We start from the raw sequence: 11,933 nt of genomic DNA, 5'->3' as shown, positions 1-11,933 counted from the left end.
CCACGCACAAACATGGGGATGCATTTACCCAATATAACTATAATGTGAACATTTCCAGTGCTGTGCAGGCAAATACAAAGGCTGGGAAACAAGTGAAAGTCGCTTTCCGGTAAAAATTCTTCCATTTCCAAGTCTCCAGAGATTTCAAGTGAAGATCAGGTCTCAAGAGTTGGGAAACTCGCCCTGGGGAGCGTCAGACGCCAGTCTGGATTCACCTTGGGAGCCACCCTGCACGCCGGCAGCTGGGCGCATGCGCAGCGCTCGGAGCCTCGTCCTCCCGGAAGCCGCGGCTCTTCCCGCCCCGCCCCTCGCCGGCTCGGGCGGAGCGTGCGGCGGGCCCGGCGAGGAGGCGGGACACGTCGGCGCTGCCTCGGCCGCCGCCGCCCCTCCTCCGGTTCCAGCCGCCGCTGCCACCGCCACTGCCGCTGCCGCCGCCGCCGCTTCCTGGGCCGAGTCCGCCCACGGCCCCAGCGGCGCCAGGTTCCCTCGCCCGCCCGGCCTCATCAGCGCCGTCCGCCCGCTCGCCCGCGTCCCGGCCCGCCGCCCCGCCGCCGACATGGCGACACGCTCCTGTCGGGAGAAGGCTCAGAAGCTGAACGAGCAGCACCAGCTCATCCTGTCCAAACTGCTGAGGGAGGAGGACAACAAGTACTGCGCCGACTGCGAGGCCAAAGGTAGCGCGCGGGCTTGGTGGCCGCTCGGCAGGGGCCTCCTGCGGCCGTGACCTTCCCACCCTCCGCGGCGTCTTGTCCGCGCCGGCCCTCCCGGGAGGGCGGGCGGCCTCAGGCTCTCCGCTCGCACGGAGGTCGAGGCCTCAGCCTCCGGCTCCGAGCCGGCGTCGCGACGCTGCCACCGCCTCGGGCGCCGTCTGGGTGGTGCTCATAGGGCTGTGGGAGCCCTCCTGCCTCAGCCTCAGCTACTCCGTGGGTGGAGCCGCCCTTAGGGTCCCTGTCCCCTTGCTGACCCTCCCTCTTTCCCTCAGGCGAGACCGTGTTCTCCCTTTCAAATCCTGTGTTTGGTGTCCCAGATGGAGCTCTACCTGCCTGCCCACCTGACAGCTCTTGTACAGGGCGTTTACGTCTGTTTCTGAAAAAGGACGGTGTTTTGGGGGTGGTTTGAAATGTCACTGCATAACATAATCGAGAAAGGGTTTTCGTTATATATACTATGTAACACACACACACACACACACACACACACACACACACACACACGTGTTATAGTGAAGAGGAATTTGCATGTGTCCTGTGGAAAGTGGGCTATGTTGATGAAGAGTTCAGTCGTTAGATTCTCCCAGAGAGTCTAACCCATTGGAGAATATGTGGACACTGGTCTGTCTGCTTTATAAGAGTGGAAGGTGCATTTTAAAGATACAGAGAAGAAGAAGAAAAAAAACTACTAATTTTAGTTTAGGTGGAGGTTTCGGCTTGAGCCTTTGAAACAGACACCCTACTTTTTAGTTGATCCATTTTGTTTGGAGATGTGATTTACTTTTAATGTAAGTAATATAGAGAGGCATGTTGCAGATTTAAAAATCCTACTTGTATGTAGTTAGAAAAATATTTAATTGTAAATACATTTATTTGATGATTCTGTGGGAAATAGTTGCTCGGAGCAGAGACAGCCATTGTGAATGGTGCTTAAGATTTCTGCATCATTTAACGTACTTTTCTTGAGTTTTTACTGTTTTCTCTCAACACCAAGCAAAAGAGTCCATTACAGTATGTTGAGTGGTATTTGAATAAATTGAGTCTCATAAGATCAGTATTATCTCTCTGTCATAACAGCTACTGGCTTACTGGATGAAATCACATGCACACATTTAATTAGAATTTTTATAAGCACTTTACAATATTATAGTAACTTGACTGAGTCAACTGTAGTTAGTTATCCCATGTAATCCTTAGGCAAGGCATTTAAAAGAAAAGGCATGCCCGATTTTTGTAGTAATATTTATTTGCTTTCTTGGTACTTGATTCCGCATGTAGTTATTTGGAAATACTGTTCTGTATTGAAGCTCTGTTACTGTCTTATCTGTTTATTTGTAAAACACTCATAAAATAGGTTATCAAAAAGAAAAAAGTTATCAGAAGCCAAGGAGAACAAAAAGGGCCAGAGTTAGTCTCATGACCTAGAGCCTCATGACTTAGAGTCCTACTGTAGTTAGGTAAAGATGCAGGGAACTGGGAAGCTGGGCTGAAAGAGCAAGTGATTCAGGGCTGCAGAGATGGTCCAGGTAAAGAGCACTGGCTGCTCTTCCAGAGGCCCTGGGTCTGAGTCTCAGCACCCACATAGCAGCTCACTGTGCAGCTCCTGTTACAGCAGGTCCCATGCCCTCTGCTGGCTGCGGAGCCAGCAGGTGTGCAGATGTAGAGAGGCACACGAAGACTCATACAAGTTTGTGAAAGAGTTACGTAAGCCAATGATTTCCTTACATGAGTAGAAGTAACTTAAAGAATTCACATGTCTTCCTCCAAAATAGTATTGCAATCAGATTTTCACTAAGTATGTTAACTTTTTTCTTTTTTTATTTACTGTTTTTGGGAGATGGAAGGAAAACAGTCTGTCCTTCTTTAATTGGGTAAAGAGGTTTTACTTGTGAAGGGTAGGCAGCATTTGTTTTGATCACGATTGTGTAACCACTGAAACCAATACACATGTGTGGAGTGAACAGCTCTGTATTCCGCTCATGTTTAGTCACTTAAATATTATTTTTCTTGAGACATGGGAAAAGTGGGGTAGACTTGAAGGCTGTGGAATCTGTTGTCAGTGGTTTAGAAAGATTATGATTTTCTACCAAATCTAGAATAACGTCTTTGTAAATTATCTTTTTTTAATTTGTACAAACTATTACTGTAAATTATTTTACTGTTTTCTCTTGATACTTTAGGAATATTCACTGGTATGGCCATTTCATATCTTACTTAGGTTTTATAAGTGCGTGCGTGCGCGCGTGTGTGTGTGTGTACACACTGTGGGATCCAACACCATTGATTTCTATATGGTAGGTAGGCAGGCACTTTATGGTTACATCCTTCCTCTTTCTTGAGATGGGTCTGTCATCCTGGTTAGCCTCAGTCTTGAGGTTTTCCTATCGCTCCTTCCTGAGTATGCGTTACCACATATAACTTTATAACACTTTTTTTGTAAAGTTTTTTGTGCCTTTGGTATGGGCGAGCCCATTCTGGCATATTCTTATAGACTTCTTGGCTTTTTGTATGATTTTGAATTTATTGTTATATATGCCAGGAGCCATAATAAATGTAGGTGCTGAAGTTCTGTTTTCTCACTTGAAAAAAAGAACAAACTTTGCCCATTATTCTTTGATACCATGGACCTAAAGGAAAGCTTAGTTTATCACCTGCTGTTACCTGACGGGAATTAGCAGAGGAGTGCCAGTTGGAGTTTAACATTTTCCTAGTCATTAGCTTGTATTTCCAGTACTGACAGGGTTAGTAAGGGAGAGGACAGGATGGCACAGGCTCTGGCTCCTGCTCTTGACCCTGCTCGCCAGTACATTGTACAACTGGAGAGTAGAACTGCCAGGTGGAGCTGCCCGTCTGTGGCTCTCACTGTGGCTCTGTAGGAGTCTAATGCGGTCCTCATGGCTGTTAATTGGTGGCAGTATGGGCAGTGAGGCTGTGCAGTCATCTTAAATTTGCCATCTCACATTTAATTTTCAGAGTTTAAAGCTTCATTCAAAAGGAATACTGACTTTGGTTTTTTTAAATATGTAAAAATTGGAATGAAAATGATTCTCTTGCTCAGTAAGATTTAGGGCAGTCAGAGACTCAGGGTTTTGCACCCTAGAGTTGACTTTGTTGAGACTTTGTAGTACTCAGAGGTAAGCTGCTTTCTTAGTTCCAACACTTCTTTATTCCATCGGTCTGGAGGATGGAGAGTGTTCCGTGGACACTGAATATCCGCAAATGAGTAATTCTGAAACAGTGTGTTAGGTGTGAGGGTCGCAGCTCTAACCTGTTTCTTTCTAGCCCTTTCCCCGGGCCTTGACCTTTGCTCACTGGCTCTGGATTCCTGGAGCACTGTCTCAAAAGCCTTTGCACTAGTCCTATGTATGAGCCTTCTGGCTTTCCATTGTTTCAGTTTTCCTTCATCTTTACATTTTGCTTAAATGTCCTTTCCAGGGAAACAGCTCCCCTTCATCTTCCTAGACTAAGCTTTGCTTCCATTTGTACACTTGCAACACTGTCCTAAGTCTTACCACAATTATAATTAGAACATCACTGTGGTAATGATTGGCCACTCCATATTTCTATTGAATGGCAACTTTGAAGGAGAAGTCTTGCTTATCTTGCTCAGAGTAGCTTCCTCAACCCTAAGCACAGGGAATGGTGTTTGGTAGGAAAACTCAGCAAATATCTTTTGGTTGTATGAATGAGAGAATGAACAGAATCAGAGGCAGGGAGTTGGGTGTGTGATGAGAGTACATTGTAAAAGGGAGTGGCATTTGGAGGAACACTGAATCATAGGAGACTTGAGAGGTGAAGGTACAGTGCACTTTCACTAGCTAGAGCAAGAATGAGAGGACTCAGCTGTGTATACCCAGGGTATGGAATGTGGAAGGTAGAGATGGTTTCTCTGTGGCCATTTATTTTGGTGAGCTGTCTTCATAAATGATCACATTTGGTTGAGATGAGTTACTGAGTGAGGTGATTATTGCTAGTAGTCAGAAGCCAAGGGTGAGAGGACTATGCTGCCTGTGTGTCATGCCAGTGTATGAGCCGGATGTAGAGCAGGGTGGAGATGCAGAGTCACCGCGTCTGTCTAGTTTTTGTTAGGGGTTTAAGGGATCATTGAAAGACCTGTGGGAAGTTCAAACTCAGGAGTCATTTCTGGACTCTGACCCCTGATGGCCATAGCTGTCTTTCACGCTCAGTTGGTAACTAGGTGGGAAGACAGAGATGCTATGAGACGGCTTTGTCAGTAGTTTCTACTGTAGCAGGATGGCTCATGCTTTCCACGTGCCTAAAATCTAGCTGACTCTTAATATGTTCAAACATCTCTTCAGAGTAGAAACAGAAACATGTTTGCTGTTAAGAGCCATTCCCAAGAGTTAAGCAGGACAGGGGGTTAGAGAACATGTTTTAGTGTGTTTGTTATTTTAACCTTGTTAGAGAAAACTCTTAGACAAGAACTTCTACTGAAAAAGTAAAGTTTACTCTGAGGAGCTAATGTTTATGCTTACAGAATTAATTTATATGCACAGCAGGGTGTAGCTGGTCTTTGCTACTTTGTGGGGTTTTCTTTTGTCCCACTCTTTGTCTCCCTCTCGTGGGTTTATCCTTATCACTAGATAACAGAGAAAGAAGGATGGGGGTGGGGTGGGGTGTGGGGGGGAAATACAGAGATCTCTGAATTTAATTTATTTCTTGTTTCTTTGCTTGGAGCTGGCCTTTCTACTTTGTGGGTTCTTCCTTTTTCCCACCGTTTATTCCCCTTTCCACTTCACCCCCCTATAACTAGATAGGAGGAAAGAAGGATAGAGGGGAGAGAGATCTCTGAATCTAATTTCTTTCTTGTTTTTTCTTCAAGCAAAATTACTAGCACAACGTGACCACCAACCACCAACCCTGCTTCTTAGGGTCCTAGCATTTTATAAACCCTCTGAAAAGTTCCCACAATTGCAGCCGGCAAAACTGAGCCTCTGCTAGAGCATGAGGCAGGTCAACTGCTCCCCAGCAGCCCCCCATCCCCACACCTGGCAATAAAGCAAACACACATTATTATACTATTTCTGTGTTTTGGTTTTTTTTATACTTCATTTTTTAAAAAGTTGTAAATCTGAAAGTTCCCTCAAATGCTGAACTTTATTAGTCTTTGTAGATCTGTCATTCTCAGGATTCTACTGATCTTGAGGCTTTGTCTGATAATCATGTATAGATCCCTCGTATCAGAGCTGGAAATCTGACCAGTGGAAATCAGTGGTCCCTTTCTGACATACTATTTTAAAACTTGAACTGTATTTTTTCTCCCTGTAACTTTTTGTCCTTAAACATTATTTGCAACATTCTTTTATGACTCGATTTCATCAGTGGAGAATTACATACCAGTAGTTTTTCTATAAAATGCACATGCCCACTTTATACACATACTCTCATTCTCTGTCCTAATTTTTTTTTTTGGTTCTTTTTTTCGGAGCTGGGGACCGAACCCAGGGCCTTGCACTTCCTAGGCAAACGCTCTACCACTGAGCTAAATCCCCAACCCCCTCTCATTCTCTCTCACATAGACACACACACACTTTCTCACAAAGACATTCAGCTACACATACACTTGAATTTTCTCATTCACACACACTCTTACACATTGTCTGTTTGTCCCCCCCCTCTCTCTCTCTCTCACACACACACACACACACACACACACCACACCCACACACACACACAATAAAAGTTGGAACCTTTCCCAACCCCCAATATAAATGTTATTGATCTTTAAAAACTTGAACCCTAGTTGTCACTAAGACTGTAAAATATTTGGTGTTCTGATTATATAAGTCACAGACTCAAGCTTGTTTTCCTTACTGCCAATGGATGGGTAGAATCCAGCCATTGTTTTCTTCCTTAGTTTTCAGTTTTCTCAAGGAAGATCAAAGAAATTTAGAGGGTGTTTAATTTAAGTTTAATTATGAGAAAAGTTGATTGCCCCGTGTCCTGACCACTGTAAAGAGTTTCTATAACAAACAGTTTTGCTGGTAGGACAGGTCAGTGTTTTTTTTTTTGGACAGTATTAGTTTTTCTGCTGCTATCACCAAAAAGTTGAGGTTTGCAGGAAAGAGCACATAGTTTGAGAGGCTGTGGAGAGGAAGTGCCCCTTGTCGGTATCAAATATGGTATGTGATAGCTTATAGGGTGAGATAAACAGGAAGAGTGGGAGGATATTGGTTTGTTTTTATTATAACAAGTCAATGCTCTCAGGAACTTATCTGGTGAGAACTGCCTTTGAAGGGGAGGGGAGCACTCCTAATGACCTATTCACCTACTGTACAGGTTCGTGTGTGTGTGTGTGTGTGTGTGTGTGTGTGTGTGTGTGTGTGTGTGTGTGTGAGAGAGAGAGAGAGAGAGAGAGAGAGAGAGAGAGAGAGAGGGAGAGAGAGAGAATGAATATGTGTATGTATGCAACCAGAGGTCAACCTTGGGTATTGTTCTTTAGGAGCCATCTGCTTTGCAATTTGAGACTGACAGCTGGGGCTTGCAGATTTGGATAGGCAAAATGAACTGTAGGGATTCACCTGTCTGCACCTCCTCAGTGTTAAGAAAGCATACAGCTCTATGCTAGCTTTTTACATGTGTGCTAGAGATTAAATTCAGGCCATCGTGTTTGTGTGGGTAAGCTAGAACTTAAAGGTTCTGCCAGCTCTCACATAATCACATGGAGGACTGAGCTTTCAGAATGAGTGCTTGATGGTCAGACACATCCAGACCATAGCACACCATCATGAAGAAATAAGTACTGTGCCAAATATCATTGTTCCTGTAAAATGTTTTTCAACTCTTGTCCATAAGCTAGTTAAATATTTCAGTAGACATACAGTCATTATCAGTTAATGTCAAATCTATGCTAGACCTGCAGAGTCATGAGGGAACTTTAGAGGTGAGCTAGCGCCCATGTACCTTGGGTAAAGGTTATATAGTATCCCAATTGTGTAATCTTTCTTCTAGGAGATGCTGTACATACTTTGTAGTACTTAGTTCTTAAACCAGCATTTCGAGGTGGGTGCTCCTTTCAACTGTTTACTGATGGGGTGACAGTCTAGAATCTAAATAGCTTTACCATTGCTGTATAGCCAAGAGGTGGTAGAACCAGGGCTTCTTTTTTTTTTTTTTTTAAATGTTATTTTGTAAAAGGTTTAGGTGACTACTATATTTCAGATTCTTTTTTAGGACGAGGGAGTCAAAGTAGGGAGGAGGTGCATGGAGCTCTAAGGATCTACCAATCTGCCGGTGTGCCCAGAGTTGCCTGATTTGCAGTCTGTTCTTGCTTGGCAACCAAGAACGAGGATTCTGGGATGGTGTCTCTATGTGTAGTAATAATGAATCTCTTACTGTTCCCAGAATGTTTCTGAATAGATGACCCTCCTCCCCTCAGTACCTTTTCATTTGCTTGTGTGCAGGACAGCTATGTCTATGTGGCCAGAACCAACAATGTCTTAGGCATTGAGTCTCTAGTGATCGTCTCTGATAGTTCATGTATTGTTAAAACCCACAGCTACAATGATCCAATGTCTTCCCAGTGGAAGACAACTCCTTACTCCTGATGCTCTTTGCTGATTGTGCTTGCTCTTTTCTCTGTGGTAAATCATAGCAGCATCAAGTGTTGACCTCTTCAAGTCCTCTAGCAAACTGCTGAACCTGAGGGTGATCTTAGAGACTCCCCATCATAATTGGTAATATATGTGTTCCTGTGTATATCATACAGGGCATGTTGAAGTCTTGGCGCATCTTGGCTGGTTCTATCTGTTAGTAGTCTAGCTGGCTAGAATGCCACAAAGGTCTCTGGTGTCTCCAGCACTGGAGTCACAGACAGCTCTGCCATGCCTGGTTGTTTGGCTCTCAGGGATCTGAACTCATCGAGAATGTGTGGCAGTGCTTTTTCTGACTGAGCCAGCTCTCTAGCTGTAAATGTTTCTATTTTATAAAACTTGTTTCTACTGAAAACTTAGGTTTTGCTGAGTCAGCTTACCTAGTGTTCTCTTAAATCAATTCAAGCTGTATCATAAACTGTGCAGGAGTATTATAAATTGCAGAGCTCTGTTGTTCTTTTAAAGCCTTCTTTCTACAATGCTTCCTGGGTGATTACGGTTCAGCAGCTCTCCAGTTCCTTTAGTTGACTTTCACCTCCGAGCCTTCTTCCCTTTAAAATGTTTTAGTTTAAATAAAAAATATTTTAAGATTTGTTTTTACTTTTTATATATGTGTGCTTTGCCTATATGTGTTTATGGAGGTCAGAAGAGAGGGTTGGATCTGCTGGAATTGGAGTTATAGACAGCTGTGAGCTAGGGCCTGAACCCCATTCCTCTACAGGAGTACCAAGTGTTCTTAACTACCGAGCCCTCTCTCCAGCTCCTTACTGTTAGTTTTAATAGTATCAACTTAGTCTAGAGGTACACATTCAGTTGATAAAGTAGCCTTATTTTGCGTAGGTATGGGTGGCGGGCATATGTATGTAAGTAGGTAGGTATATACATCTGTATGGATACAGAAGACAGAAGTCAGTGCATTCTTTTAGCTTCTGAACTGGAAGCCTGCTGTTGAGTCTGGGCTGGCTGGCCAGCAAGTTCCTGGGATCTGCCTGTTTGTCCTCCAATGCTAGGTTACAAGCACACAGCCATCTTCAGCTTTTTCTGTGGGTGCTGGGATTTTGAACTCAGGTCCCCATTATTTTGCTTATTTACTTATTTATTTATTTTTACAAATCTTACCAAGCCATCTTCCCAGGCTCCTAAAAAATACTTTCTTTAAAATTATTTATTCTAATTTTGCTTGTACGTGCATTCGTGTGTGTGTGTGTGTGTGTGTGTGTGTGTGTGTGTGTGTGTGTTCTGTGTACACATGTGCTGTGGTGGGTGTATGAGCATGTTTTGGTTTGTGGTTATTTCTTTGCACCTTTACATACGTTTTTGGGATTTGTGGTAATAAACTCAGGGTGGCAGGCATCTGTGGTAAGCACTTTTACCTGCTGAGCCATCTTGCCACTTCCACCCTCTAAATTAAGTGTGTGTGTGTATGTGTGTGTGTGTATGTACCATGATACACATGTGGTGGTCAGAGGACAGCTTGCACAAGTCTGTTCCTTCTTTCTGTTGTGTCTGTCTTGGCACTGAACTCAGATCATTGGGTGGCTTTATTCTGAGTCGTCTTCCTGGTCCTACAAGACCTCCTCTTACTCTTCATTTTAAAGAAAGCATCTATAGGTTAGTATCCAGGTCATGTGTAATTATCAATATTAATATTGTCTGCTTGACATATCGGCTAGAGCTCTGTTCAACCGTCATAGTATTTAGCTGCCATATTAGAGAACTTATTTAAAGTTTTATTTACACACTTTTATAAAGCTATCATGTGCCAGCATTATGTTCACATATGTTGAATGGTGTGAGGATTTTGAGCACAGCAAAGAGAGAGAATTACTGACTTTCTAGCAAACTTCTACCATCTGTTCTCTACCCATTCAAGTAATTTTTGGTCTAGATTTCACAAGAGGTCAAAATGATTGATGATAGAACTTCGGATGTCTGATCTTGATCTTTTGTAAATTTCTTTTGTGAATATTTCAAAGACCAATGATGTGCTCAGGCCCCAGATTAAAAAGAAATGAGAATTCTGTGGGCAATCATATTCAGGAAAATTTTATCTTCTGATATAAGAAAATTTCTAAGAATTAGAGGTTAGCATTGATGCATTTAGTTAATGTATTTGTGCTCTTGAAAATTACGTGTGTGGAATGGAGATGGTATTGGAAAAGCAGCTGAACACATTTAAGATATAAAGTGTTCCCTGTGCACCAATTTCTTGTGTTACAACCCTGTACTGTGGCACCTTGCTTTTGAACTTAGGTTTTTATAAAGGGTGGTGCTTTAGGTGTATTTAAAACAGCACAGGACAGTGCTGAAATAGTTAAACCAGTCATTCTTAGAACAGCCACTTAAAAAAGCATACCCATTGAAAAATTATTGCACACTATCTTTGCAGTGTATATATTTATGTAGAAAATTCTAAGAATTTATGAAAACAAACCATTAAAACCAAGAATTGAGCTTATTCAGGTTGTAGGGATCAAAGTAAATACAGAAAAATCACAACCATATATACTAGCAACAAATATTTTGAAGTTGAAAAATTTCTGTGATGGTGGCATAAAGTATAAAAACCTCAGGATGAATTTAATAAAACTTGTGCAAGGCTTGTGCTCTGAACACTTACAAGAGAGTGTTACAAGAGTGGACAGATAGGTCATGTTCACGTTAGAACACTTTGTTTTAAGGATGACAGTCCTAATTTCTGATTATCCTTGTCAGAATCATAGTTTTGTTTTAGGATTTAACAAGTTTATTCTAAAAATGAATAATGAAATACAAAGAGGCTTCCTCATAAGCATCAAGAGTATTGTAAAAAGAAGGAAACTCTTGGAAGCCTGGCTTTCTGACTGTTGTCAGCATGGTGATGCTGTAAGGTAGGTAGGCAGAAATAAGTGACAATCTGGAAGATACTCACTGTGGTCTCCTAACTAAAGTGGCAGGAGCAAGGCAGCTCAATAGGGAAAAGGTATTCTTTTCACATCATAGCAACAGAATGTACCTGGAGCTTTATAACATAATAAAAATTATAATTGACCGTAAAGCTAAATTTGAGACCTAGAACATTTAAAAGTAATGTGAGAGAAGATCACTGGAACTGTGAGGTAGGCAAGGCTTTTTTTGAGTACGACAAACACATGTTCTATAAAGATAAAAGTGTGAGAATTTAATTTCATTAGCATTAAAGTTATCGTTTTTGAAAAGAAGAAAAGGCAAGCCATACCTGGAGAAAACATAGTATCTGAAGAATTTTTGCTCATAATATGTAAATACTGTAAACTCCAAATAGCTACGGAGCTGTATAACTTTTTGGTTCTGTGTTACTAGAATTTTTGGTGTGAGTTGAATGGCTGACTTCCCAGGACTTAGAAATAACTAGTTTCCAGAAATTTGAAACATGAGAGGTCAACCTGGTGCTCTAGCATAGTTGTGCATCTTTGAGCTTCCTTTCTGAGAGTGTGCTGTTTGAAGACTAGAATGTTGCTTTTATCCTTGTTTGTTCTGGAAAGCAGCTCATACATTTCTTAATCCTGTACTTGCTGTAGCCTGTTTAACAGGGTTACTCAGGGAGTTTGGAAAACAATTAATTTGTAATGTGTTGTATGGCAAAGAATCC

At 42.3% G+C, this 11,933-nt stretch overlaps 1 protein-coding gene across 3 annotated transcripts in view; it reads left to right on the top strand.

Moving 5' to 3' along the window:
- Window positions 1-325: 325 nt before the first annotated feature.
- The window catches only part of Smap1 (small ArfGAP 1), an 84,503-nt gene continuing 72,895 nt past the window's right edge, over window positions 326-11,933 (top strand). Inside the window, exon 1 of one of the 3 annotated variants that reach the window (XM_032900860.1) lies at window positions 326-674. In XM_032900860.1, coding sequence (XP_032756751.1) covers window positions 557-674 — 118 coding nt within the window. In that variant the 5' untranslated portion in view covers window positions 326-556. The remainder of the gene's footprint in view (window positions 675-11,933) is intronic. The other 2 variants (XM_032900859.1, XM_032900857.1) reach the window with 2 other exon arrangements.

The sequence above is a fragment of the Rattus rattus genome, chromosome 4 (assembly GCF_011064425.1).
Source record: "Rattus rattus isolate New Zealand chromosome 4, Rrattus_CSIRO_v1, whole genome shotgun sequence".
NCBI classification, from domain to species: Eukaryota; Metazoa; Chordata; class Mammalia; order Rodentia; family Muridae; genus Rattus; species Rattus rattus.
This window is presented reverse-complemented; position numbering and strand designations above follow the sequence as displayed.